The sequence below is a fragment of the Mytilus trossulus genome, chromosome 10 (genome assembly GCF_036588685.1).
Source record: "Mytilus trossulus isolate FHL-02 chromosome 10, PNRI_Mtr1.1.1.hap1, whole genome shotgun sequence".
Taxonomy (NCBI): Eukaryota; Metazoa; Mollusca; class Bivalvia; order Mytilida; family Mytilidae; genus Mytilus; species Mytilus trossulus.
The window spans coordinates 16,066,816-16,092,273 of NC_086382.1; the positions used below are offsets into that span (position 1 = coordinate 16,066,816).

At 32.5% G+C, this 25,458-nt stretch overlaps 1 protein-coding gene and 1 pseudogene across 1 annotated transcript; one reads left to right on the top strand and one right to left on the bottom strand.

Moving 5' to 3' along the window:
- Positions 1–6,406: 6,406 nt before the first annotated feature.
- Positions 6,407–10,196, bottom strand: LOC134687724 (uncharacterized; annotated as a pseudogene).
- Positions 10,197–10,442: 246 nt separating this feature from the next.
- On the top strand, positions 10,443–22,047 carry LOC134687725 (uncharacterized). The gene is made up of 5 exons (XM_063548181.1): positions 10,443–10,462; positions 12,449–12,769; positions 16,180–16,437; positions 20,949–21,049; positions 21,158–22,047. Exons 1-5 carry the CDS (start codon positions 10,443–10,445, stop codon positions 22,045–22,047), a joined length of 1,590 nt encoding a protein of 529 aa, XP_063404251.1.
- Positions 22,048–25,458: the final 3,411 nt, after the last annotated feature.

A 25,458-nucleotide genomic window follows, 5' to 3' on the forward strand; every position in this document is an offset into this window, starting at 1 on the left:
TTTAAACTAGCTGTCCGTAACTGCAAGTACTCATAGATCTGTACTTAAGTGCCTTATCTTGTTGTAAGGTACAAGGAAATAGCCATATCCACTCTGTGTTTTTGACAGACGAATTTCTATTGGTATCCATCTGATTAGTTAAGTCTTTTCCAACTTATTTATATGTTTCTTCTTATGTTGTACTGTTACACCATTGTCCCAAGATAGGGGAGGGTTCGGTTCTTGATTCTGTACATATTTGTTTTTCGTTACTTTATGTTGTGCATAAATTAGGTCGTTAGTTTTCTAGTTTAAGTTGTTTCACATTTGTATTTTCGTGGCCTTTTATAGAAGAGGGACAGTCAAACTCCAAAATCGAAAAAAAAAACTGACAACGCTCGGCTAAAAATGAAAGAAGACAAACAGACAAACAAAGCATGGCTGTGTACATAATCTATCGAAGAACTAAGCAAAGGTTTTGGAAAAATTGTGGTAACAAAATCCCTGACTTAATAATTGACCAGTAATATAAAGATAACATTCATTAAAATTCAAAACATCACAACAGGCATAGTCATAGTGAACGAGTTGTGATATATAAACACTGGATGATGGTGACAAAAAAAAGTAAAATCACAAAAATACTGAACTCCGAGGAGTATTCAAAGCGGAAAGTCCCTAATCAAATGGCATCATCAAATGACAAAACATATCAAACGAATGGACAACAAATGTCATATTCCTGACTTGGTACAGATATTTTCAGATGTAGAAAAAGGTAAACTGAACATGTGTTAATAGCGCTAAACCACTTACTTGTATGACAATCGCATCAAACTGCGTTATATTTACAAGGATGAGCGAACAAATCAGACATAATAGGTTAAATAGTCAAAACAACTTAACAAAATAAAAATTATCATCCAGATAACGGAAGTGTTGTTGAATTTATCAATTAAATGCTATCTAGACGGGTCATAAAAATAAAAGTACAAGGACATTTCGTCTGATATCAAAGAGTCGCAATTAGTACATATAGGAATACCTAGAACCTGTCAAAAAACTTTGTTGCCGAAAAAAAATATCAAAATATCATCAATTTACTCATCTCACCTCGAGTAAGTATTTCTAGTGTATTTACTTCTCTCATTAGAGAAAGAGGCTTAAAATGAGTTTCAGCAAATATATTCAATGCGAATGTCGACCTAGTGAGAGATTTAGCTAGCTCTCAGACAGACAGGTTCGATCCAACATTTTCTTCATATGAAAATGTAAGTACCAAGTCTGTAATATGGCAGTTATTTTCTATTCATTTGTTGTGTTAGAGCTTTTTATTTTGCCATTTTTTAAGGAACCTTTAGTTTGTGAATTTTCCTTAAAAATTGATATTTAGCAGTGACAAAACAGATGACGCGAGAAACAGTACCTCTTCTTTTTTTTTTAAAAAGACGAGAAAATCCAGGGAAAAGCATTGCCGGTATCTTTAAACAATCGTGAAAAAAGAAATTATCTGTTTAACTGTGTCGTTACAAAAAAATAATTAAGATTCACAATGCACAATGTATTATTGGTCGTGATTATGGCATTAGAAGCCTGGGAAACTGAAATTCAAAATATATTAATTTTGCTGCATATTGAGAAAAAAAATGGAAAAAAATCAAGTTTATACAAAATGTTAAACTCGGTCAGGTCACTAATTTTCAGATAGTCCCACATAGTTCTTAGCATGTAACAATTTCCCAAAAATACATTTTTCACATATAAGTGTTCGTTGAGACACTTGTCAGTTATTTTCACGTGATCTTTTAATTATTATTTTTTTGCGAAAATAACAATTTAACAGTTTTCGTTTGTACAGGTCCAATTAAAGATAAATATCTTTACAAAGTATGTTATGCGTGAAAAGATTTTCACTATTAAAGGTCCAATTTTAAGAAAAGTTCGTTTCGATTTTTGTGCTTGATTGCGGTCTTCTCCTTGATCTATTCACATTCAGTATTTACAGCTGAATAAATATAAAATATAAAAAAGAAGATGTGGTATGATTGCAAATGAGACAACTCTCCACAAGGTCTGTTTGCATTTGCATAGTTAGAATCTTAACTTCAAAGAGTTAATCTTTGCTGCATTTCAATCGATTCATTTGGAATTTCCCCCTTAACTTCTCCGATATAGTTGCATACATATACAGATAATTTCCGTGTTGCAGACATTTATACAGCCTTTAGAAAAATGAGTTAAATTAGGTACTCCAGTTATTTACTCGCATAGCAACATTTTAAAGCAATTTTACACAAAGTCCTTAAATCCTGCAAATTAAAGGAGAAACGATAAAATGGATGTTGTTTTTTATATCACAACATTTTTATTGTTTCTATTTACCAGAACTTTTTCTTGTAAATTTATGATAAATACCGTAATTGCTAAAACTTAACAAACATTAAAAAGATCAGTGATTTTAGTGTTTACAAAGGGTTTCATATTTTGACACTAGATGTCCCTCTGAAAAGGTACCAACAATGATTCTTAACATACAATTTTAAATAAATTATAAGTTGATGAAATTCTGTGTATATGGTCTTAACTGTTTCTGAAGTTCTTCCTTGCATATCTATAAACATTTGCCTTTTTTAACAAAGATATTTCATATGTAAAAAAAACGGTAGTTAATGAATTCTATTTAATTCAAAAGTTGTCTTGGCACAGTTACTAGTTGTTGTTTCCTTAAAGGGACAATAGCTGTCAAATTCTTGTTCACCGATTTGACTCAAATTCTCATATTTGATTTATAACAATGTAAATCATTTAAAATAAACAATATACCGGCCATTGGCTTGATAATATGTAGCTTCGTTTCGTGTGTATATAAGTCTACACGACATCTTCTAAATAGAAATTAACTTTCTAGTTGACCCCCGAAAACCTCCGACTGCCATATAAGCGATTTCAACATAAATAAAGATATAAATGGATAGCAGACTCGTGCATTTGAATTTTCTAAGTCTGTTTATTTGTATATTATAGATTAATCATCGTTTTTATTTGTATAAGAATGATATTTTGTGAATCGAATCAGTCCATCAAATTATTTATATTTGTTTCACTTTTAATCCTTTAAATAATTCAACACCAACAATACATGCGTTATCCATCTCTAGCCAAGGGGTTAAATTGAAGTTCACATGTATAAGGATTCAATGAGGTCAAATTATTCACTTGCAAGTCAATGTTTCTTAGCTCATTTTGACAAAATTGAACCATACTGGCTGCTAAAAGCGATATATTATTTCACTATTTCTCTTTCATGAGTGATTGAACAAAAAGAATCATATTTTATTTTTATTAAATATCTCCTAGTTAGTGCCCCTTTAAATAGTAAACGATCATGATACATATTTAAATTCATTTCTGAATAGTAAAATGAAAGTACTTTAGTTAACTCTGAATGTAGAATTTTTGGCAGTGTTAGAAAGTGGTGAAAATTTAAAAAAGGCTATCATTTTCCTATTTGGTCAGTAAATACTACCGTGCCACCTAGAATGCACCCTCAAGTTGATATCCTTCTAAGAATAAATTTTGAATGCGTTTCCACTTATTTTAACGGGTTCATTACAATGAACTGGCTTCACGGTATCATGAAGTTACTACAAGTTAACAAGTCACTTATCGCAATACATTTAGATGCGATATACTAGTACATATAGAATTAACTTATACACAACATATAAATGCATTGTGAAATTTGACCTGTCCATCGTGCTATAAAAAAGAAATTGAAAAAGGCTATTGACGTCACATACACTTTAAATGGTTTAATTATTGCAAAATTAGTTTTGTATTCGAATTTCTGAACACGATTGAACAAAAGTTGACAAGACCTTCATAATTCAACATAACATGTATTCGTCTTTCATAATGCATAATTTAAGTGCATAATGGAAATAAAAATATACTGACGAACTTAAGATGAGCAACAACTGTGTCATTTTTTCAGAACAAAGAGTTTCTGTCCGTTATGTATTCGGGTTTAGTTTTCTGTAATTAGTTAATACTTCAGTTTCTTTATGTATATCTCTTTCATATTCATTTGATTAAATTTACTATTTGCAATAGCATGAATTGTTCTATATAATAAGAATGTTCTTATCCCGGGCAACTTTTGATCTTCAGTGCTGTACAACTTTGTACTTTTTTCACTTTCGATCTTTTATATCTGGGCGTCACTGGTGAGTCTTGTGTGGTCAAGGCGCGTTTTTGGCGTATTAAATTTTAAACCTGATGCTTTTTGTTATCTATTAATCATGTTTTTCTTTGTCTAATATGTTCTCCTATTCATTTGTATTGTAGTCCTGTAATATTATGTTGTCATTTCAATGTTATATTTAACTTTGCCATTAAAGTGCGAAGTTTGGCATGCCACAAAACCAGGTTCAACCCACCACTTTTATTCCCCTTTAAAAGTGTCCTGTACCAAGTCAGGAAGATGCCATTGTTATATTATTGTTCGTTTCTGAGTGTGTTGCATTTAAACGTTGAGTCGTTTGTGTTTTCTCTTATTTTTGAGATATTGAGATAAGACGTGGCACGGTACTTGTCTATCCCAAATTCATGTATTTGGTTTTCATGTTATATTTGTTATTCTCGTGGTGTTTTGTCTGTTACTTGGTCCGTTTCTGTGCGTGTTGTGTTTCGGTGTTATGTCGTTGTTCTCCTCTTATATTTAATGCGTTTCCCTCGGTTTTAGTTTGTTACCCCGATTTTGTTTTTTGTCCATGGATTTATGAGTTTTGAACAGCGGTATACTACTGTTGCCTTTATTTACCGTTATTTTTTTTTAAATCTCAGAAAGAAATGCATTTTTTTTATGCCCCACCTACGATAGTAAAATAGGTACGATCAATTTCACTTAAATTCATTTAACACTGGGGACATTTTCTAAACGTTTTCAATCTTTACAATATGGCAGCTTCGTGAATGTACTTTTAACAGTGGTCGATGCCACTGCTGGAGGAGTTTTACTTCCCCGAGGGTATCACCAGCACAGTAGTCAGCACTTCTGTGCTGACAAGAATTATCATTGATATGGTCATATTTAGAAATTAACTGTTTACAAAACTTTTGAATTTTTGAAATACTAAGGCTTGTCTACCTCAGGAATATAGTACCTAAACTGTATTTGGCAAAACTTTTAGGAAAGTTTGGTCCTCAATGCTCTTTAACTTCGTTTTTTTTTTTGCCTTTTTAACTGTTTTGGACTCGAGCGTTACTGATGAGTCTTTTGTAGACGAAACGCGCGTCTGGCTTAAATACAAAAATTAATCCTGGTATCTATGATGAGTTTTATTAATTAAAAGTAAACAGAAACATAAATACTGAACGTTCGGGATTAGTCAAATCGGAAAGTCCTTTAAATGACAAAATTAAAAGCCCGAACAAATTAAACTAATGGGGAAACAAATGTCATAATCTTGACTTGTGTAGAAAATGGTGAATGAAACTTGTGTTATAACTAGTTAAACAACTCATATGTTCCAAATATATACCAGAGGAAAACGAAAGATTTATCGAACAGAAACAATCAGACATTGATACTGACGGGGGGCTTTACATTTAATCTCAGACATTCATATAATACTTTTAAAAAAAAACCAATGAAACAGCTATCGAAACTTGTTATTTCCATTTTGTTTCCAATCATTGGTATTACATGAAATATGTCAGTGTTAAGAGTTGATTTGCATGTTAAACATCTTTTGCGATGACATTGATAAAACAATTAAGTTGAGTATATTATTCATTTCATATTTTGTACATATATTTCATAGATTGTATCATATTGAATTGTTGGCTTTGTTAAGTTATTCATCATATTGGTATCAAATTTGTAGGACTCTGTGAAAAGATCATTGTTCTATTTGTATAATGTTTATGATGTCTAACGGTAAGTTTTGTGTTTATGCTTAATGTGTCAGACCTCAAATTTAAAACCTATCTACATTCAACCATTTTATTCGAAAGTTAGCTGCTACTTTTAACTGGTTTTTTTAAATCTTAATTATGTTTACTTTTGTGTGAGTTAATCCTAAATTTTTAATACAAAATTGACTGAAAATGGTCTACATATATTTCTCCTTCACTTAAAGTTTCATTTCTGCAAATCTGTTTGTTATGACAACAAAGGCACTATTTTTGAACGGGAATGGGTATTTTTACACATGTCCTGAATTGAAATTGGGTGAATTGTTGTTCCGACACCTTTAGAAGGATTTGTGTAATCCGAATTTTTTTTTACTATTTTATTTATATTTAAATTACTTTTGGTGTTTTATACCTTTAAGACGCAAATTTTTATATATGTTAGGGTTTTCATCACTTTTTCTCAAGTGCCAGAAGAAAGAATATGTGCACACATATATGCAATGTAAGCTAAGCGTCGTCACAAATTTATTAATTAGCATTTTCCCCATGGAATTTCATGGAAGTCGCAGTAGAAACTGAGAAATATATTTTTATCACTTCTGGAAAAGTCTTTTCCTTTTTCAGAATTATACAGTAGTCGTGTTACCTCTCCGACATCTTCACCTTACAGCTTAGGTATTTCCTCAGTTAGATTTATCACCCCGGAACAGGTTTTAAACTGATTTGAATAAGATCCGTATGAATGACAAAATGGGCGACAAATCCGACCATGTGAGTCGTAAGCAGATATGTAAGAAATGCTAGAATTAAGTTTAGGATTTTTTACAGCAACGAAGGCAACAGATTCTGATACAGGGAGTCTAGAATCAACTATCGTGTAATATATATACTTTCCATTGTATGACATACCGTCAACCTGGACATATACTTTGTCTGCCCCTGACCCAGACGTAAAACTATGAGAATATGCGGCTTGCTGCTCTTCATCTGTATAGTTCATATATTTGTTATATGAATATACATCAACTCCATCTACAATATTTTTATTCTTTATAACTTTTGTGCCAAAGAGTAAGCCAGATGGACGTCGATGAACAATTTTAACTGGTATAAATACCCAACGCTTAATATCAGGCTCGCCATCCAGTAAAAAGGAGTTTTGCATAGAGGAGTCCATGTCTGTTATGTGAGATGTTTGTTTTTTCTGATTGTATCTCTTTGAACTCGTCGATCTTTTTGTTCTTCCAATTTTACTGACTTTTGTTTCTTCTATAAAAGGTTCGTACACAAGCCAATCACCTGTTGATCTCCTTTTACGCAGTGGTTTCTTCCTTTCGTCTGTAATTGTAGTTGAAAATTTTTTCGTAATCCCTAGATCTCTAATGTTAGATCGAGGCGTTGGAGGCCTTTGTTCCTTTGGTCCCCCTGGCCCTCCTGGTCCCCCTCGTCCCCCTGGTATCCCTGGTATCCCTGGTGCTGTCTGTCTGGTTTAAGCAGAACAGAGACCTCTGAACCAGTCTCCACATTTAAGATATGGGTATTGGTTTCTACATTGACGACATGTTGTTGGACTTCTCGCATACCTACAGAAAAAAACTTACAATGACACAAATGTTTTGCGACAATATTATGTTAGTTTTTATTTAAATTAATTTCCTTATCTAAAATTGAAGGTAGAAAAAATCCAATCTTTTTATTTCACGTTCCGAGCAGAACAAATTTAATTGTAATCATTCTAACAAAACGTGGACATACATACAGGCACATTGTGTATAATCGTATGGAAACATGGAAACTCAGCATTCCATATTCGCAAGCAATTTCACTCATTTTAATAAAATTTACAAATAATGATCAGTTTATAGTTGTATCGACATAAAAGCATTTATATTGAAAATGACTTCATCAAACAAACAAATGCGCAAGATATGAAAGCATCAATCATATTTTTTTTTTTAATAACATATAATTAAAAGTATAAATATCATACTTTTGAACTGATTCATTATTGAGGGTGGTCTCTACTGAACCTTACTAAATGATTCCAAATCACTAAAATGCATTTATATATGTGTATGAGGATCATTCAACATAAATATGGCAATGAGACAACTCTCCATCCAAGTCACAATGTATAAAAAGTTAATGATAGCTTAAAGTATGGCCTTCAACACGGAGCCTTAGCTCATCGACCAGCACGCTATGAGGGCCCCTCGGTGACTAGTTTAAAACAATTCATTTAGAAAACCAACCGGTCTGATCCGTTTACATGCTTTATATTAAAAATAATTTATATTGTAAGTATTCTTGCAGCTATATTTATATACTTGATATTCCAAAAAAAAAATCAGATTTGCAGATGCTACTCTTTGGAACAGCCTTCTGAACCATTTCAAGACTGAAAGTAGTGTTTTACAATTGAAGAACTTTGTACAGTCCTGAAATGGATCGAAAAGTCGCTTTTCTGCATTTAGTTAAGCTTATCGTGTATATTGTTTCAGTTAGCTCGCTTCACATTTGAAATGGTTTGCGTATTTTATTGCATTATGCCTTGAAATTGTGGAAGTGTGCTCAAATTTCGCTTGATTTTTTTATTATGCTTAAATTAGTTTTAGTCTTAATCTTTTATATGTGTGGTTTGGAAATGCTATGTATATATTTCATTATGCCTGTGATGTAACAATGCATTGTAATACCTCATCTTCTTATGTCTACTCCTTATATATCATATTGGCATACTCGCTGTTCTAAAGTTATTCATATTTGATCAAAAGCATATGCTGTAGTTGTACTGTTATATATAAACTAAATCAAGATAAAACAATCGTATACGTATTTGCACTCTAACAGGGTATTTCACCTTGTAGGAAGCATACAGAACACACGAAATAGTCATTGATAGCGCACACAGAAGCAGTGATATATAATGAACGCCCATTTGATCTATCATCCGCCAGTCCGTTAGTCAAATCTTTGTATATGTAAAAAATTAGATTTCAATGAAAAATCTTTTGATATCAAATATTTTATGATATCGATAGATAACCATTTTATTTATTTTTTACTTATTGCCATGTTACATATCCTATATCGGTACGTACTCATAAAACTAACAAAACATAAACTTTAATATAGAAATCAGAGATTACGGATATTAATTTTTAAGCACTGATCAAAGTTTCTATATTTGCTGTTACTTTTAGAAAATACCATACCTGTAATATTGATCGGTATAATCATTACTATACCCCTCAATATTCCTCTTCCCAGTTTCTAGGTTGTCCATAATTCGGTTTGGTGCCTGAGATGGCGGAGCACGACTATCAAATGGATAGTCCTTCTCAGGATCGACATTTTGTCTTTGTCGGAATCGCTCCCAAACATAGTCTATAAAACAGTGATGCAGAAAGAATACTGGGTCTGATGGAGCGGTATTTACACCAAGCATTGAACCACCAACCCAAACGTGCACACTGTGACAGAAAGAAAATGTTACATCGTGGAACCTTTTTGCAAAAAGTTATAATACAGTACATGATGGTCAAGATTTAAGGGGGTGCTAATTTCCTGATTCTTTGATTATTTAGATATTTTTATGACTTTTATCTATTTACTTACTTTGTCAATTATACTCTTTTCTAATATGTTGTGCTTATTTCGCTTTGTGAATAAATCCATGCTCTAATTCCAATAAAATGTTTTTGCACATGCATGTATTGACTATTGCAGAATAATGAATATTTATCAAATTGACATGCATTAAATATATTTCATTAACTTGAAACAAGTCTAAACTTTTAAATGATGCACATGTTGTTACTAATTCATTTATTATTACTGTAATGTGTTGCAATTCGAAATTGAAATATTTGACCTAGATACGACAACCGTTCATGCTGGGTGTTCAAAACTCCGCCCTCTGAAAAATCACATTGCTAGTCGTTTGCTTGTTTACAAACAAAAAAGGGAGATTAATGGAGCCTACACAGACGCTCTACTCTTAGACACATCGGACATAGAAATTACCCTAACTGTCCTAATCAGAATCGAAATAATTGATGCAAGCTATACTATATTGTAGTTTCAATATGGGTAGGCATCATATTCGTGTTATTTGAGCTCTCCCTATCGCTAGGGCAAAATCACAAATATCATGCCTACCCATGTTAAAACTACAATAAAGTATAGCTTGCATCATTTATTTCTTAATTCGGTAATTTCATCTTCCCCTTTCAGCACTCTTTTCTTATTTGTTCTAATGGTAACTATAGGTTAATTTACGTTCTGCATTCAAGCATTTTTTTATATATATATATATTTCAATATATGAAATACAAATGGAAATATTTGTCTTCAATACTTTTTATTTTGTATTTCATATGTCATGTTAAAAGGCATTTATGTCACAAATGCATTACATGTGTTACACACAAAATCAACAATGCAACAATGTCAATAATCATTGAATGTCACTTTCAGTTCGAAATTTTGAAGCGTAGAACACATCATACAATTTTAGTCTTAAATAATTTTGACCATAATAAATGATTGCATTGATGAAGCTGTAATTTACTCAATTATTGTTAAATTTGAAGAAATAGATACTGATCTGATAGATAATACTATTGTTAATTCAAAAGTTGATGTATGTAATTCTTTAATTTTACAAGCTGCCATCTAAATGTGATTTGTAATTGGAAAAAAGGTCATTAGAAAGGTTGATAATTCCTTTTAAAAAAGGAAGGTTAGGATACCATGGTTCAATAGTGAATGTGCTGAAAAATGTAAATTGTATCATAGAGTTAAACGTTATAACTGGAGAGTAAAAACTACTGAAAGCAAGATAAATTTAACAATCTGTAGTAAATAGTACAAAACAATTTTATGTAATCAATATATACTGTATAATAAGAATTTCTATAAGAAGTTAAGAAATCTTAGACAAAATGATTGTGAATCTTACTGAATAGAGCATGTAACTCTCACACTGAACAAAATATTATCTATAAAGTGTCTCCTGATTGTTTTTATACTTCAGTTTCGTTATGTATATCTCTTTCATATTCATTTGTTAAAATTTACTGTTTGGAATAGCGTGAATTTTTCTCTATAATATGAATGTTCTTATCCTGGGCATACAAACAATGCCGTATTTGGCAAAACCTTTTCAACTTTTGATCTTCAGTGCTGTACAATTTTGTATTTTTTTTCACTTTCGATCTTTTATATCTGGGCGTCACTGGTGAGTCTCGTGTGGACTAGACGCGTTTTTGGCGTATTGAATTTTAAACCTGATGCTTTTTGTTACCTATTAATCATGCTTTCCTTTGTCGTATATGTTCTCCTTTTTATTTGTATTGTAGTCCTGTAATATTTTGTTTTCATTTCAATGTTATATTTAACTGTGCCATTAAAGTGCGAGGTTTGGCATGCCATAAAACCAGGTTCAACCCACCACTTTTATTCCCCTTTAAAAGTGTCCTGTACCAAGTCAGGAAGATGGCCATTGTTATAATATTGTTCGTTTCTGTGTGTGTGTTGCATTTTAACGTTGAGTCGTTTGTGTTTTCTCTTATTTTTGAGATAAGACGTGGCACGGTACTTGTCTATCCCAAATTCATATATTTGGTTTTGATGTTATATTTGTTATTCTCGTGGTGTTTTGTCTGTTACTTGGTCCGTTTCGGTGTTGTGTCGTTGTTCTCCTCTTATATTTAATGCGTTTCCTTCTGTTTTAGTTTGTTACCCCGATTTTGTTTTTTGACCATGGATTTTTGAGTTTTGAACAGCAGTATACTACTGTTGCCTTTATTTCTGACGAAAGTTTTATCCTGTAATCATCCTTCTTGTACTTGCACATTATTTCAGTGGTTCTTACGGTGTATGTTGCAAGACATGGAGACTATGATTAAGAGAAAATAGCTTATAAACGTCCCGAGTCAAATCACTCCAATTTAAAATATACGTTAATCTAAGGGTCAAAATATTGAAAGGAAGAAAATATATAGTGTTTTGAAGTAGCTTTAGGTCTACAATCTATTATGATTGACGGATATTGAAACACCTTTCATTAGAAGAAGTATTCATTACTAATTCTCCCTTCTTCGAAAAAAACACTTATGCAAAAGTTATATTTACAAAAGTATACACTAGTTATAGATAATTCAGAAAAGCTCATCAGACGCATTACTTTTGAACAGCGGTATACTACTGTTGCCTTTGTTTACTATTTGGCTGATTCATATGAACATACGCGCCTCTCATCTGCTGAATCACTGCATTTGTAGGTTCAGGATAAATTTTAACCTTTTAGACAATTGCATCTCTCTTTGCTAAAGATCAGAATCTATCCCTGATGTTGATTGTATTACATTTGCATATTCAATAGAATCAAAATTTAAGAACTAATTTAAAGGTGATACGTATAATAAAAAATGCATTAGTGAACTACCAGTTCATTTCAAGCTGGGGACGCAAATTTGCATCTCCTTTTGGTATGGGGTTCAAGGTGTCTGACAAAAAGTCACTTAAGTTGTTCTCAATATTTCAGATTTGAAGCTGCTTTACAGGAAATCGATGATCGAGTTACTTTGCCATTCTTTGATAATAGATTGGATTATAACATGTATGACCCAAAGGAATCAAATTTTTGGGGCGATAATTTCATGGGCGATCACAGAGGTGTGGTATCAAATGGACCATTTAGACTTTGGCGACAGCGTAATGGTGCATACTTAGAAAGAAATGGTGGAGATTCTGGTTCACTGATATCACCAAGAGGAATAAGGAATGTGCTATCTAGAAGAAGAAATATTGATATGTTGTCACCTTGGGCAAGTGGCAGATATGGTCTTGAAAACTACCATAACGCGTATGTATTAGAAAATTTACAAAATTTCATCCCAAAAGAAGACTTTTTTATGAAACCAATTGTCAATTTGAAAATAATGAATTAAGGCATTTTGTTTCCAGAACCACACAATTCAAAATGTTTGTGTATTTTGAGTGGTAGTGTACATAATCATCAGCGGTCTTCTCATGAAGAAAATGACAATATGTCTAGACTAACAGAGAAGTAAAACTAAACTGAATATAAGCATTTGAGCTAATGTGTGGGTCATTTATATCCCAGAATGCCACAATAGAATATCTTTGTGATTTTCATCGTTAATTACCTATGTAATCCCTTTTATTAAAAGTGTTAAAATAAGCGGAAGCTTTTACTACTGGAAGTGTGTGGTACTTAATTTAATATTTCTGTTCTATAATTATTTTTTTTGGTTATATCTTACATATGGAGCAGGATCTTCTTACCCTTCCGGAGCACCTGAGATCACCCCTAGTTTTTGGTGGGGTTCGTTTTGTTGATTCTTTAATTTTCTTTGTTGTGTCATGTGTACTATTGTTTGTCTGTTTGTCCTCTTCATTTTTTTCCATGGCGTTGTCAGTTTATTTTCGATTTTTGAGTGTGACTGTCCCTCTCGTATTTCTCGTCCCTCTTTTACATGTTTTAATTCTGTTGCCCTCTTTCCCTGACCTCATTTTTTCTAATCGCTATCAACATCCTATCAAATACCACATCAAGCCTTTTTTACTCTCTAGTAAAATGCAAGCCTTCACTCTATAATGCGGTGTCATCTTACGTTAACAGACCAAAAGCCATCAGATTTCGCAAGTCTGTATTTGTATATTTTACAAATTTCGCTTCAAAGATTCGCCTACTGCCGGATTACATTTATGTATTATAGCTGACGAGTGGTCTATTAACTTATTCGTATTTTTTTTTTTATATTTTATATGTCATTCTAAAAGAGGGACGTAAGATACCAGAGGGACAGTCAAAACTAAAATTCATTATTGTCATAAATGCATTGAATGGGTAACACAAAAATTCAACCATGCAACAATGTCAATAATCAGTGAATGTCACCGAAATTCCGAAGCGGATGACAAATCATATCCCTTTGTCTTAAATTCGGTAATGTTTTGTTTTGTTTCTTTTTACTGTTGAGATAAATTGTAGTGTTATGACTTATAATTGTTAATTTTGAATAATGAATAATTGTTGACCATGCGAGATTCGTATCGGCGTACCAGTCATTGATTGATTGTGTGGTTTTATATAGATATTATTATACGCGGGACTCAAAGGTAATATTAACAAGAACTAATGAATTTGAATCGAAAATAAATGCAATTAATTTCTGCCTTTTATAGCAAAATTAATATACAAAATTAATATACAAAATTAATTGCAGGATAAAGACAATAACTCTTCTACGCAGACGATGACCGGTACGTTGAAAGTCATCTCACAATATTTACAATAATACCTCGCTCAAAGTAAATTAGATTAATAACCTAACAAGTTGTCAACTATGCACATATATAATCAATATAAGATACCCAATTGAGCATTAGGTTACATAATTCAAGTAGGTTTTCCAAACTGAGGTTTTGAGGTACAAATTGATTTTCGATTTTAACCAGAAAGTGAATGAAAGATTGGTTTAAAGCTCTTAATCTTTTCATGATTAGCTTTGAATTTTCAAATAGTATGGCCTCGAGCATCAACGAAGAAACATTGATTGTCGAAAAACGACTCTGGTGCAGAAAAATTGGTACCGTTTATTTTATGGGCAGAAACAGAAGTATTGTTATCTTAAATGTCTTAATTAAGGAGGCTGCTAGTGAAAGCAAATAAAATTTTGCAGTCAAATATAGAGAATAATAAAATATGCTCTTAATTTGTGGTAGAATGTTATTTGAACCAGTGACTCTTATTGATCTAATGAGAGAAATGAATTATGTTGTGTCCCAGGTCAATCTAAATTGTTTCGATACCGACAATAAGCATGTACCAAAGAATATAGAAACGAGTCAATAAGCTTTGATAAATGCAGTCGTAAAATTTTGCTTATATACGATGGATACATATTCAACGCTCATATTCTTTTATTCAAGAAATAATTCATAGAAACAAACATATTTGTGGGAAATTTTCACCTTTCCAAGAGCAGTGATATTCGAATTTTGTCTTAAACGTTATAAGCGAGGGATAAAATGAAAGAATAACATGGCCCAGACCGTATGTAAATTTACAACAAATTTATAGCTTCCATGAGTTATTTTGACTCTAATAGAAAAATATGTTAGTGCGCCAAAAACATTAATGAAACTATTTTTTTAATTTGTATTTTATACATTTTCCGAGCTCTAATGCATAAATTCGTTTTGTTTTGCCTCAGAATAAGAATAATGGTTCTGTAAGTTTCAAAACGACGAAACCGACATAGCGTTAACTCATAGGTTACGATGCATGTGGATGTACTTGGGAGGTATATTTTAACAGCCATTATTATGTATAACTCGGAATCGGCGCTAAGTTTAGATATATCGAGAATTTTATCACGGTGTTGTTAATCAAGCGAAAATAGCAAGCCATATAAGAATAGAAGATAACTTGTATGGTTTTCTTTTCACCTGAAAATAACGTTTTTAAAAATTGTATGTAATACATATAGCTTCATTTTCGTGGTGTTAAACACTTTTGACCTCTAGTATATAGTTAACCATCCACAACTTCATTGTTTTATTGTAAAGCTGTAAAGGTTTTCCTTATCACTTTTTGAAACCAAGTGTAAATTTCGCCATCTTCCGAGTGAAAGAAATTGATTAAAAAAACATAATAAAATAACGGAAGTATAGTTAGGACGACGTGTGGTACCTATTACAACATTTGAACCCGTTTGCACCTAAGTAAGGATCCTGATGTTCAATGGTTGTCGTTTGTTAATGTGGTTCATTAGTGTTTCTCGTTTCTCGATTATATATAAATAAGATCGTTGGTTTTCCGTTTAGATGTTTTTACACTTCATTTTGGGGTTCTTTATAGCTTGCTGTTCTGTGTGAGCAAAGGCTCCGTATTGAAGGCCGTACCTTTACCTATAATGGTTTACTTTTACAAATTATAAATTGGATGGAGAGTTGTCTCACTGGCACTCATACCACATATCCCTATATCTATCTATAGTAATAAGGAATAGCCGATCAATCAAGATTTGTAATTGCTAGCAATAACGGATGGCACCCTCGTCCCCCTATTTTGAAAATTCTAAAGTCAAAGAGTGCATCTACACATGCAATTGACAAAGGAAATGAATAGATAAATAATCAACAAAAAAGATCTAAAAAATCAAAGAATATTGAAATGAGCTCTCCCCCACTCAGAAAATCATGTACTGTATTGTTACTTTTTGTTACATGTTCTTTCTTTTGCAGCGTTCACGTTTGGGTTGGTGGTTCAATGCTTGGAGTAAATACCGCTCCATCAGACCCAGTATTCTTTCTTCATCACTGCTTTATAGATTATGTTTGGGAGCATTTCCGACAAAGACAAACTGTAGATCCTGAGACGGACTATCCATTTGACCAGCGTGCTCCGCCATCTCACGCACCAAACCGAATCATGGATAACCTAGAAACTGGGAAGAGGAATATTGACGGGTATAGTCATGCATACACAAATCAATATTACAGGTGAGTAACAGCAAATATAGAAACTGCATTGCTAACAAATTAATACCCGTGATATCTGATTTTTATATTAAAGCTTATGTTTTGTGTATTATAGGAGCACGTAGGATATGTAACAGGGCAATACGTTCTGTTATTCGAAAACATATATGACATTAGAGTAAAGAAAAAGAAAAAAGTTATCTATCGATATAAAAAAAAATATGCAATATCCAAGGTTTTTTTTCATTGAAATCTTAATCATATTTTGATTCGAGCATCTCTGATGTAAACGAAACGGGCATCTGGCGCAAATATATAATTGAAAAAAATATTTATTTATGTTGTTAAAACAAAAATTGAAGTTCCTGTATCTATGATGAGTTTAGTTACAACCACTGTGGCTATGCCACTGCTGTCGGACGTTTTATTCCCCGAGTGGTATGGTATGGTCATAATTACAAATTAACTGTTTACAAACTTTGAATTTTTAAAATACTATGGTTTTTCTACCTCAGGAATAGATTTCCGTAGCTGTATTTGGCAAACGTTGAGGAATTTTTGGTCCTTAATGCTCTTCTGGTTCGTACTTTTTTGTTGCCTTTGCCATTTTTTTTATTCGAGCGTCACTGATGAATCTTTAGTAGACGAAACACGCATATGGCGAAAATATAAAATTGCAATCTTAACATTTATGATGAGTTTATTTATGCATCATTTTACATAAATACAAAGGTTTCACATACGTACAGGCAGACGATAGAAAAATGGACGTCCATTATATATACTATGGCTTCCGTATGCGATAATAATGATAATTTTGTGTGTTCTATATGCTTCCTTCAAGGTGAAAATACCCTGTTGGAGTGCAAATATGTATACGAATGTTTTATCTTGATTTTGTGTTTAGTTTAGTTTAACAAGTTTTACAACTTATATTAATCCTTTTCCACTTTGCGGGTGCGAGTGCTGCCTAGTAGCGGCATTAGCCTACTCTTTTTTGAAATTTACAAGGGTGTCTTTAACGTGCAAGAGATATGACTCTCTCTTAACAAGGGTCAGCCATTTGATTTTGTGTACATATAACATGTATAACGGTGAAACCATAATATACCCTTTTGATCGAATATAAATAACTTTAAAACAACAAATATGCGAATATAACACATAATGGGGTAGATATTAGAAGATGTTGTATGTGTGACAATCTATTACAATGCATAGATACAGCACAGGCATAATGAAAAACATACATAACTTTACCAAACTACACATCTATACATGCTAAAACTGAAGAAAAAATAAAATTAAAAGCACGATTACTTTTGTCCCAGGTTAGGGGAGGGTTGGGATCCCACTTACATGTTGAGCCCTACCACATTATTTATGTATGTGCCGTCCCAAGTCATGAGCCTGTAATGCAGTGGTTGTCGTTTGTTTATGTGTTACATATTTGTTTTTCGTACATTTTCTTATATAAATAAGGCCGTTGGTTTTCTCGTTTGAATTGTGTTACTTTGTCATATCGGTCCTTTTTATAACTGACTATGCGGTATGGGCTTTGCTCCTTTTTGAAGGCCGTACGGTGACCTAAAGTTGTCAATGTCTGTGTCATCTTGGTCTCTTGTAGACAGGTGTCTCATTGGAAAGCATATCACATCTTCTATTTTATAATATTTATATTAGCACAACTTTAAATTGAGCGAAATTAATTGAAAGCACAATTAAACATTAGAGCACACCTCCAAACAGTAAAGGCATAATGCAAAAAATAGGGATAACAGTTTAAATGTAAAGCGAGTTAACTTATAGAATATACACGAAAAGCTTAACTAAATGCAAAAAAAATACCTTTCGATCATTGTTAACCAACTGTGAAAGGCTCTTCAATTGTAATAAACTATTTTCAGTCCTGGAATGGTCTGGAAGGCTGTTCCATAGAGTAGCATCTAGAAATCTATTTTTTTTTTATTATCAAACTGTGTTATTTCCAGTATATTACTATAGCTGTTAGAATACTTACAATATTTTAATACAGATCATTTAAACAAACCTGTTTTTGTATTACTATGAGTTACAATTTATGACAAAAATCAGCAAAGATCCATCGAAACAACATCTCATAACAAATTTAATAATACTTTTAGATATTTGGATGATATTTTGGTTCTCAATAATGACGACTTCAGTATGTATACTTAAGAAATTTATCCTGTTGAACTTACTTTAAATAAAGCTAATGCTAACAATGGCCACTGCCCTTTCCTCGACCTTGATATCTATATCACTAACGGAAAGCTTAATACTAAAAATTTAAGATAAAAGAGATGATTTTTCATTATCTATCGTTAATTATCCATTTTTAGACGGTGACGTTCCATTGTCACCATCTTACGGTGTTTATATATCTCAACTTGTACGATTCGCTCGTGTATGTTACAATGTTTTAGATTTTAACGAGAGAAATTATTACACCAGGGTTTTCGATATCACAAACTAGTCAAAAAATTTACTAAATTTTATCATCGGTTTAAGGATATCATTCGTAAATATAGCTCAACATGCAGACTTCTTATACGTTAAGGTATTTCACATCTATTTTTTTATGGAAATATTCTTTATAAAGCACAAAAATGTCAGTATTCACCTCAGAAACCAACAAAACCTTTAAATAGACTTATCAAGAAGGGATATAGTTACGATACTGTTGTCAGGTCATTAAAGATTGCTTATTTTGGCGTTAATATTGATTCACTTATAGGGTCTTTGCATCGGAAGTAAACACATTTATTAAAAAACCAGTTGTTGGCATGACACGGGTTATATTATTCTCATATATCTTATGATGGTATGATACTAAACCCCTAACGGAAAGGATTGTGCCTGATATGCATATGATGAAATCATAATCTTTCAATCAGTTTAATTGAGGTCTGGAGCTGGCATGTCAGTTAACTGCTAGTAGTCTGTTGTTATCTATGTATCATTGTCATTTTGTTTATTTTCTTTGGTTACATCTTCTGACATCAGACTCGGACTTCTCTTGAATTGTATTTTAAATGTGTGTATTGTTATGCATTTACTTTTCTACTTTGGCTAGAGGTTTAGGGGAGGGTTGAGATCTCATAAACATGTTTAACACCGCCGAATTTTTGCGCCTGTCCCAAGTCAGGAGCCCCTGGCCTTTGTTAGTCTTGTAGGATTTTCAGTTTTACTCTTTTTCTTAGGAGATATTGATATTTGGAAATTAGTATGGCGTTCATTTTCACTGAACTAGTATATATTTGTTTACGGGCCAGCTGAAGGACGCCGCCGGTGTGGGAATTTCTCGCTACATTGAAGACCTGTTAGTGACCTTCTGCTGTTGTTTTTTCTATGGTCGGTTTGTTGTCTCTTTGACACATTCCCCATTTCCATTCTCAATTTTATAGTTCATTTATTTACTTTGTTACAAGTTTCAATTTTATTTATCTTTGTTTTTGAATATGTCGTGAAGGTATCTTTGCATTTCCAAGTAACTACTGAGATAAGCTTTGGTGTACCTAAGACTGGAGGCTTTTGCCTAGTTTGTTGGTCGTTCGTTGATGTGGTTCATGTGTGTTCTCGTTTCTCTATTTATATATAGATTTGACAGTTTGATTTCGTATTTAAATTGTTTTAAACAAGTCATTGCGTGGAACATTTTAGGTTGCTGTCCAGTTTTCAGGTCGTTTTTTCCCGACCTTATTTGTTTATACATTGTGACTTGGATGGACACACACATCACATCTTTTTATATATATTGAATGGTCCTTATACACTAATATAAGACTAGTACTTTTGAACCATTCAACAAGGGTCAGTTCAGACCACGGTTAATTGGGAATCATTTCGAAAGTTATTGGTATTACAGTGCTTATCCAGTAATATTTGTGGTATCACAATAACAATGACTAAACCAGTTTACCAAATTTTAGTTAGATATCTCCAACTAACTGATCAACTGGTTAAATGTTTTAGCAGATTGCTCAAGTGAAAGGTTGTTAGTATGAAGTGAGTGTTGTTAAATTAAATTTATTACTTACCATTCTAATCCAGTTAGACAATGTCTTTGTCATGAAATTCAAACTGATGATTTACTATAATATGAGTCACTGGTTTACAAGGTCTAACTGTGACATGAAAACTTCTATCATAAATAGATCTAATAGATGATTAGTACAAAACATTGTTTTGTAATTCTATAATTTATACTTTAATACTTTTAATTCTATGTTATTAAAACCTATGTTTGGAGCTTTTATATCTTACGCATTTGTTTGTTTAATGGAGTCATTCCCAAAGAATGCTGTTTTGCCATTATAACTAACTGATCATTATTTGTAAATTTAATCCTAGTGTGTTAAGTAACTTTCGAAGATGGAATGATAATGCAAAACCTGCATGTATGTATGGCCACAGACATTTCAAATAAAGGAAATTTATCTAAAAAATGCTAACATAGGTTTATTGTTTGTCGCAGAGCTTTTGTGTCATTGTATGGTTTTTTTCTGTAGATATGCGAGAAGTCCAAGAACATGTCGCCAATGTAGAAACAGATACCCCTATCTTAGATGTGGAGACTGGATCAGAGGACTCTGTTCTGCTACAAACAGACGTACGGTTCGAGCATTTGGTGGAGGAAAACTAAGGGCACAAGGAACACCAGGTGCACAAGGGGCACCAAGGATTGAAGTAGATGCAGGGGGTGCAGAGGGAGCACTAGGTGAACAAGAACAGCCAGAGAATAAAGATCTAGGGATAACAAGAAAATTTTCATCCACAATTACAGACAAAAGAAAGACACCACCACGTAAAAGGAGATCAACAGGTGATTGGCTAGTGTACGAACATTTCTTAGAGGGAAAAAAAGTCAGCAAAATAGGACAAACAAAAAGATCGATAAATTCAAGGCGATATAATCAGAAAAGGCGATACAATCAGAAAAGGCGAACATCTCACATAACAGACATGGATTCTTCCATGCAAAACTCTTTTTTACTGGATGGTGAGCCTGATATTAAGCGTTGGGTATTTATACCGGTTAAAATTATTCATAGACGTCCGTCTGGCTTACTCTTTGGCACAAAAGTGATAAGGAATAAAAATATTGTAGATGGGGTTGATGTATATTCATATAACAAATATATGAATTATACAGATGAAGAGCAGCAAGCAGCATATTCTCATAGTTTTACGTCCGGGTCAGGGGCAGACAAAGTATATGTTCAGGTTGACGGTATGTCATACAATGGAAAGTACATAGATTACACGATAGTTGATTCTAGAGTCCCTGTATCTGAATCTGTTGCCTTCGTTGCTGTTAAAAATCCTAAACTTAATTCTAGCATTTCTTACATATCTGCTTACGACTCACATGGTCGGATTTGTCGCCCATATTGTCATTCGTACGGGTCAAATTCTATCCAGTATAGGAAATGTTCCGGGGTGGTTAACCTGACTGAGGAAAAACCTAAGCTATATGGTGAAGATGTCGGGGAGGTAACACAACTACTGTATAAATCTGGTAAAGGAAAGGGTTTTTCAAGAATTGATGAAAACATATTTCTCAGTTTCTACTGCGACTTCCATGAAATTCCATGGGGAAAATGTTAGTTAGTTATTTTGTGGATTAATGCGTATGCACAAGATATAGAATAAAATCAATATATAGCAGACTTTGTTTCTCAATGTGATTGCCTACACATTCAAAATTACTCTTGAAATTTATTCCATGTAATGCAAATGATTTCAAACAAAATGAAAAACAATATTTATTCATGGCCTTGTTCTTGATTAACCTTCATCAGGGACGCCTATCATCAAATAATGGAAATGCAATGATGTGTAAAATATCCGACTCATGTGAAGAGCTATAAGCTAATAATTCCAATATTTCAAAATCATGTTCAATCTTGGGACAGTTGCAGCCAATGACAGTGATACACAGACTGTTGAGATCAGCTGTAGAATTACAATAAGTTTTCAAATGACATCCGAGTAAAAGATATGGCTCACAGTCGTCATTGGTAAATTAGGAATGGGAGGAAGAGAAAATACATCCCCTTAGATCGAATAAATATAAGTTTTGGCATAAAATCGAGCCGTATTAAGAAAACGATATATTCTTAATATGGATACATTTTTTCTTCATTGCTGTTGACTCTTTTTTTTAGCTAACTTTAACTTTATCTCTATTGATAATAATCAGCGCTAATGGCTAAACTCAGTAAAAAAAGACCCGTCTTAAATTCATTTAATAGATGAGTTAAATAACCTTTACGGTACCTTTATGATTGGTTGTCCTTATACATAAACAAGAATAATAATCTCATTATATTACATTGTTTTGCATATTTTTAAAGACTTCTATGAATTGATTTATTACCGTTTATGGTATGCTAAAATAAAATAGAGCAAACGCAACATATTTGAGCGGGTGTAGTATTTTAGTCACCAATCCACCAAATCATGCCAGCACAAAAAGTTAAAAAAAAGATAATAATAACATTTGTATGAATTACGGAACAAGGGAAGCGTCAATAAACAATGAACATTTAGTGCTAAACAATATCTTTTTAATACATAAGTTGAGGTCAAACATGTGTTGTAAATTGAAAGCTGCATCCAGCTCTGTTTTCTTCTTACCATATTTTGACCTCTCTACTGACATGTTATATCTAACTGTTACTCATGAACTGCTTGAAACAAAGTTGAACAGAATCCTCATCATGATGAAATTTTCACAGGTAGTAACATCGTCATATCTTGGCGCGTTTAGTTCAGTTATTGGGTTATGATTCAGGTAGGTAACTAATTTCGTTCTCAGTAATTAATCATACACAAAGTAAATGAGAGGATTGTGAATGTGATAACAAAATACTTTATTGAAGGAAGTCGCAGGACTATGCAAATGATAGAAGTCAAAGACACGATAGAAATACTTCAGATCATCAAATATCTGTCGACAAGATATGCGTGTAATCTGAAATATAACGCTTTAAACATAATGTTCAGGCTGGAACGTCATAGCCTGTGGATTAGAATATCTCACAATTGACAGACATGAAATATATATAGTTTATCTATTGGAACTATTACTTTCACTATTTTTCTCATACCTCAAATGTCATCAGTGTATATGGGAAGCTGCTAAAAAATATGTAACACTCTCAAACAGGTCCCCCTTTCATAAACGTCTTAAGGTAGATTGATGATATACCGCCATCTTGGATTGTACAATCACAGTACAAAATCGGTCTAGTTATTTGCCTAAATCTGCAAATTTAGAGACAGATTTGCGAGTCAATAGTCAAACTGTTTTTTTCTATTTGAAGAAAACCTGTTAATTTATCGTATTCATCAAAATATTTTAACAAATATCATTTGTTTTGATTTTAAAATCATTTTTTTCAAATGAGTCATTTAAGGGGAGATAACTCTTTTGGTACAAAATTTATACTGGACTAATAGGGATTTTTTTTATTTTCACTTGTAGCAAAAAAACAAGTTCGGTGACACCATGTTTTCTTTTTTTTTCTTAAAACATATTATGAAACCTTTCTTCTCACAATTTATTTCAAAATTCTATCTCATAGAAATTTTTTTATGCACACTAATGTGTTTTTTTATGAACAAACTTTTTTGGCAATTTTCAACAACTCATTGCTTGAAAAATAGCACGGTGACCCATACTTTTTATTAAATTTTTGAAAAGAGCATAGTAAAATCTTCATTTTGTCAAATTATAAAAAAAATCTGTCTCAAAAAATATATACTTATGATCTACCTTAAATAAGTTTTACAGGAATAATGTGGCACATTTAAGAATCCCAATGTTATAACAAATCTTTTGTAACAACTTATTTTCTGATAACATTTCAATATCAATGATATCATTATCGGTCATATATATAGCATAGTATAAAACAAAATTCTCCAAGATTTCCTTTTGTTAAATGAAAATGTTGATGTCCCGAATTATATAATGTTCTATGAGCTTTGTTTGTAGACTTTGGTATATGGTAGGTTTTTATATCGCACGAATGATAAACACATCTTCTGAAATCAGTTTACTTCAATTGGCGATTAAACAAGCTGATTTTTATTTTGAAAAAGTCACAGTTTAGTCGTTAAGACCTTCAACAAATAACGATATGGCTTAGATCATTTTGACGAAACAATATATACAATTGGCAAGGAGAACATTCTGTGCTTTAATGAGGATGGGACTTCATGGTTATAAAAAGGGTAAATCCCAAGGTTATTTATCAAAGTAAGGAATAAATATATTATGCCAAGGTTATTTGCCAGGTCAAGGAATACATATGTTATGCCACGGTTGATATTTTGCCTCGAATCCGTAGTACTAAATTAACGGGACTATGGTGAGCACAATCAATATCACAATGAAGGTATGAAGAATATCAAACATCTTCTAGATTAAACTACAGATTCGGCATTATATATTTTCTCTGGGCAGCTACCAAAGTCTAAAATACAGAACCAAATATTGATCAGACTCGGCTGTATCCTGAAAAATTATTAACTTGAAAAAAATATTTGCATTCGTCAGATATTAATCAAAGATGACACTTCGCATCACGCATCCGATAGATCTTCAGATAGAGGCGAAGGATTAGGTTTTGCCTTACACCTGGAAAGTTGTTTTAGCCTTGATGTACATGTTGGTAGAGACTGGTCGTTTTACCTATGCCTGTAACAAGAAAGTCATTAGTATTTCGAATAATTCATACTTTTGCAAACAGTAAATTTATAAAATTCGTAAGGGTCCGCAGAACCCAGTGTTTCGCCTACTTTTGTTGTAAATCGCAGGCTCAACAAAAATGAGGGAAAACATCAATAAAAATGTTCCTCCTATTGTAGCCTGGCAGAAAAAAAAACTAAATCCATTTATGAGAAAAATACGAGAAAAATTGTATTTTTTTTACAAAATTTACTTCTGGATACTATCTGATGATCATAAACAAGCTTTCCCTTCCCTTTCATGAATTTGATCTACCGAAT

Coding starts and splice junctions, on each gene's coding strand:
- LOC134687725 (XM_063548181.1), top strand. CDS start 10,443: ATGATTGCATTGATGAAGCT. Junction 12,770..16,179: donor CTTGAAAACTACCATAACGC/GTATGTATTAGA, acceptor TTTCTTTTGCAG/CGTTCACGTTTGGGTTGGTG. Junction 21,050..21,157: donor CTGTTCTGCTACAAACAGAC/GTACGGTTCGAG, acceptor AGGGAGCACTAG/GTGAACAAGAACAGCCAGAG.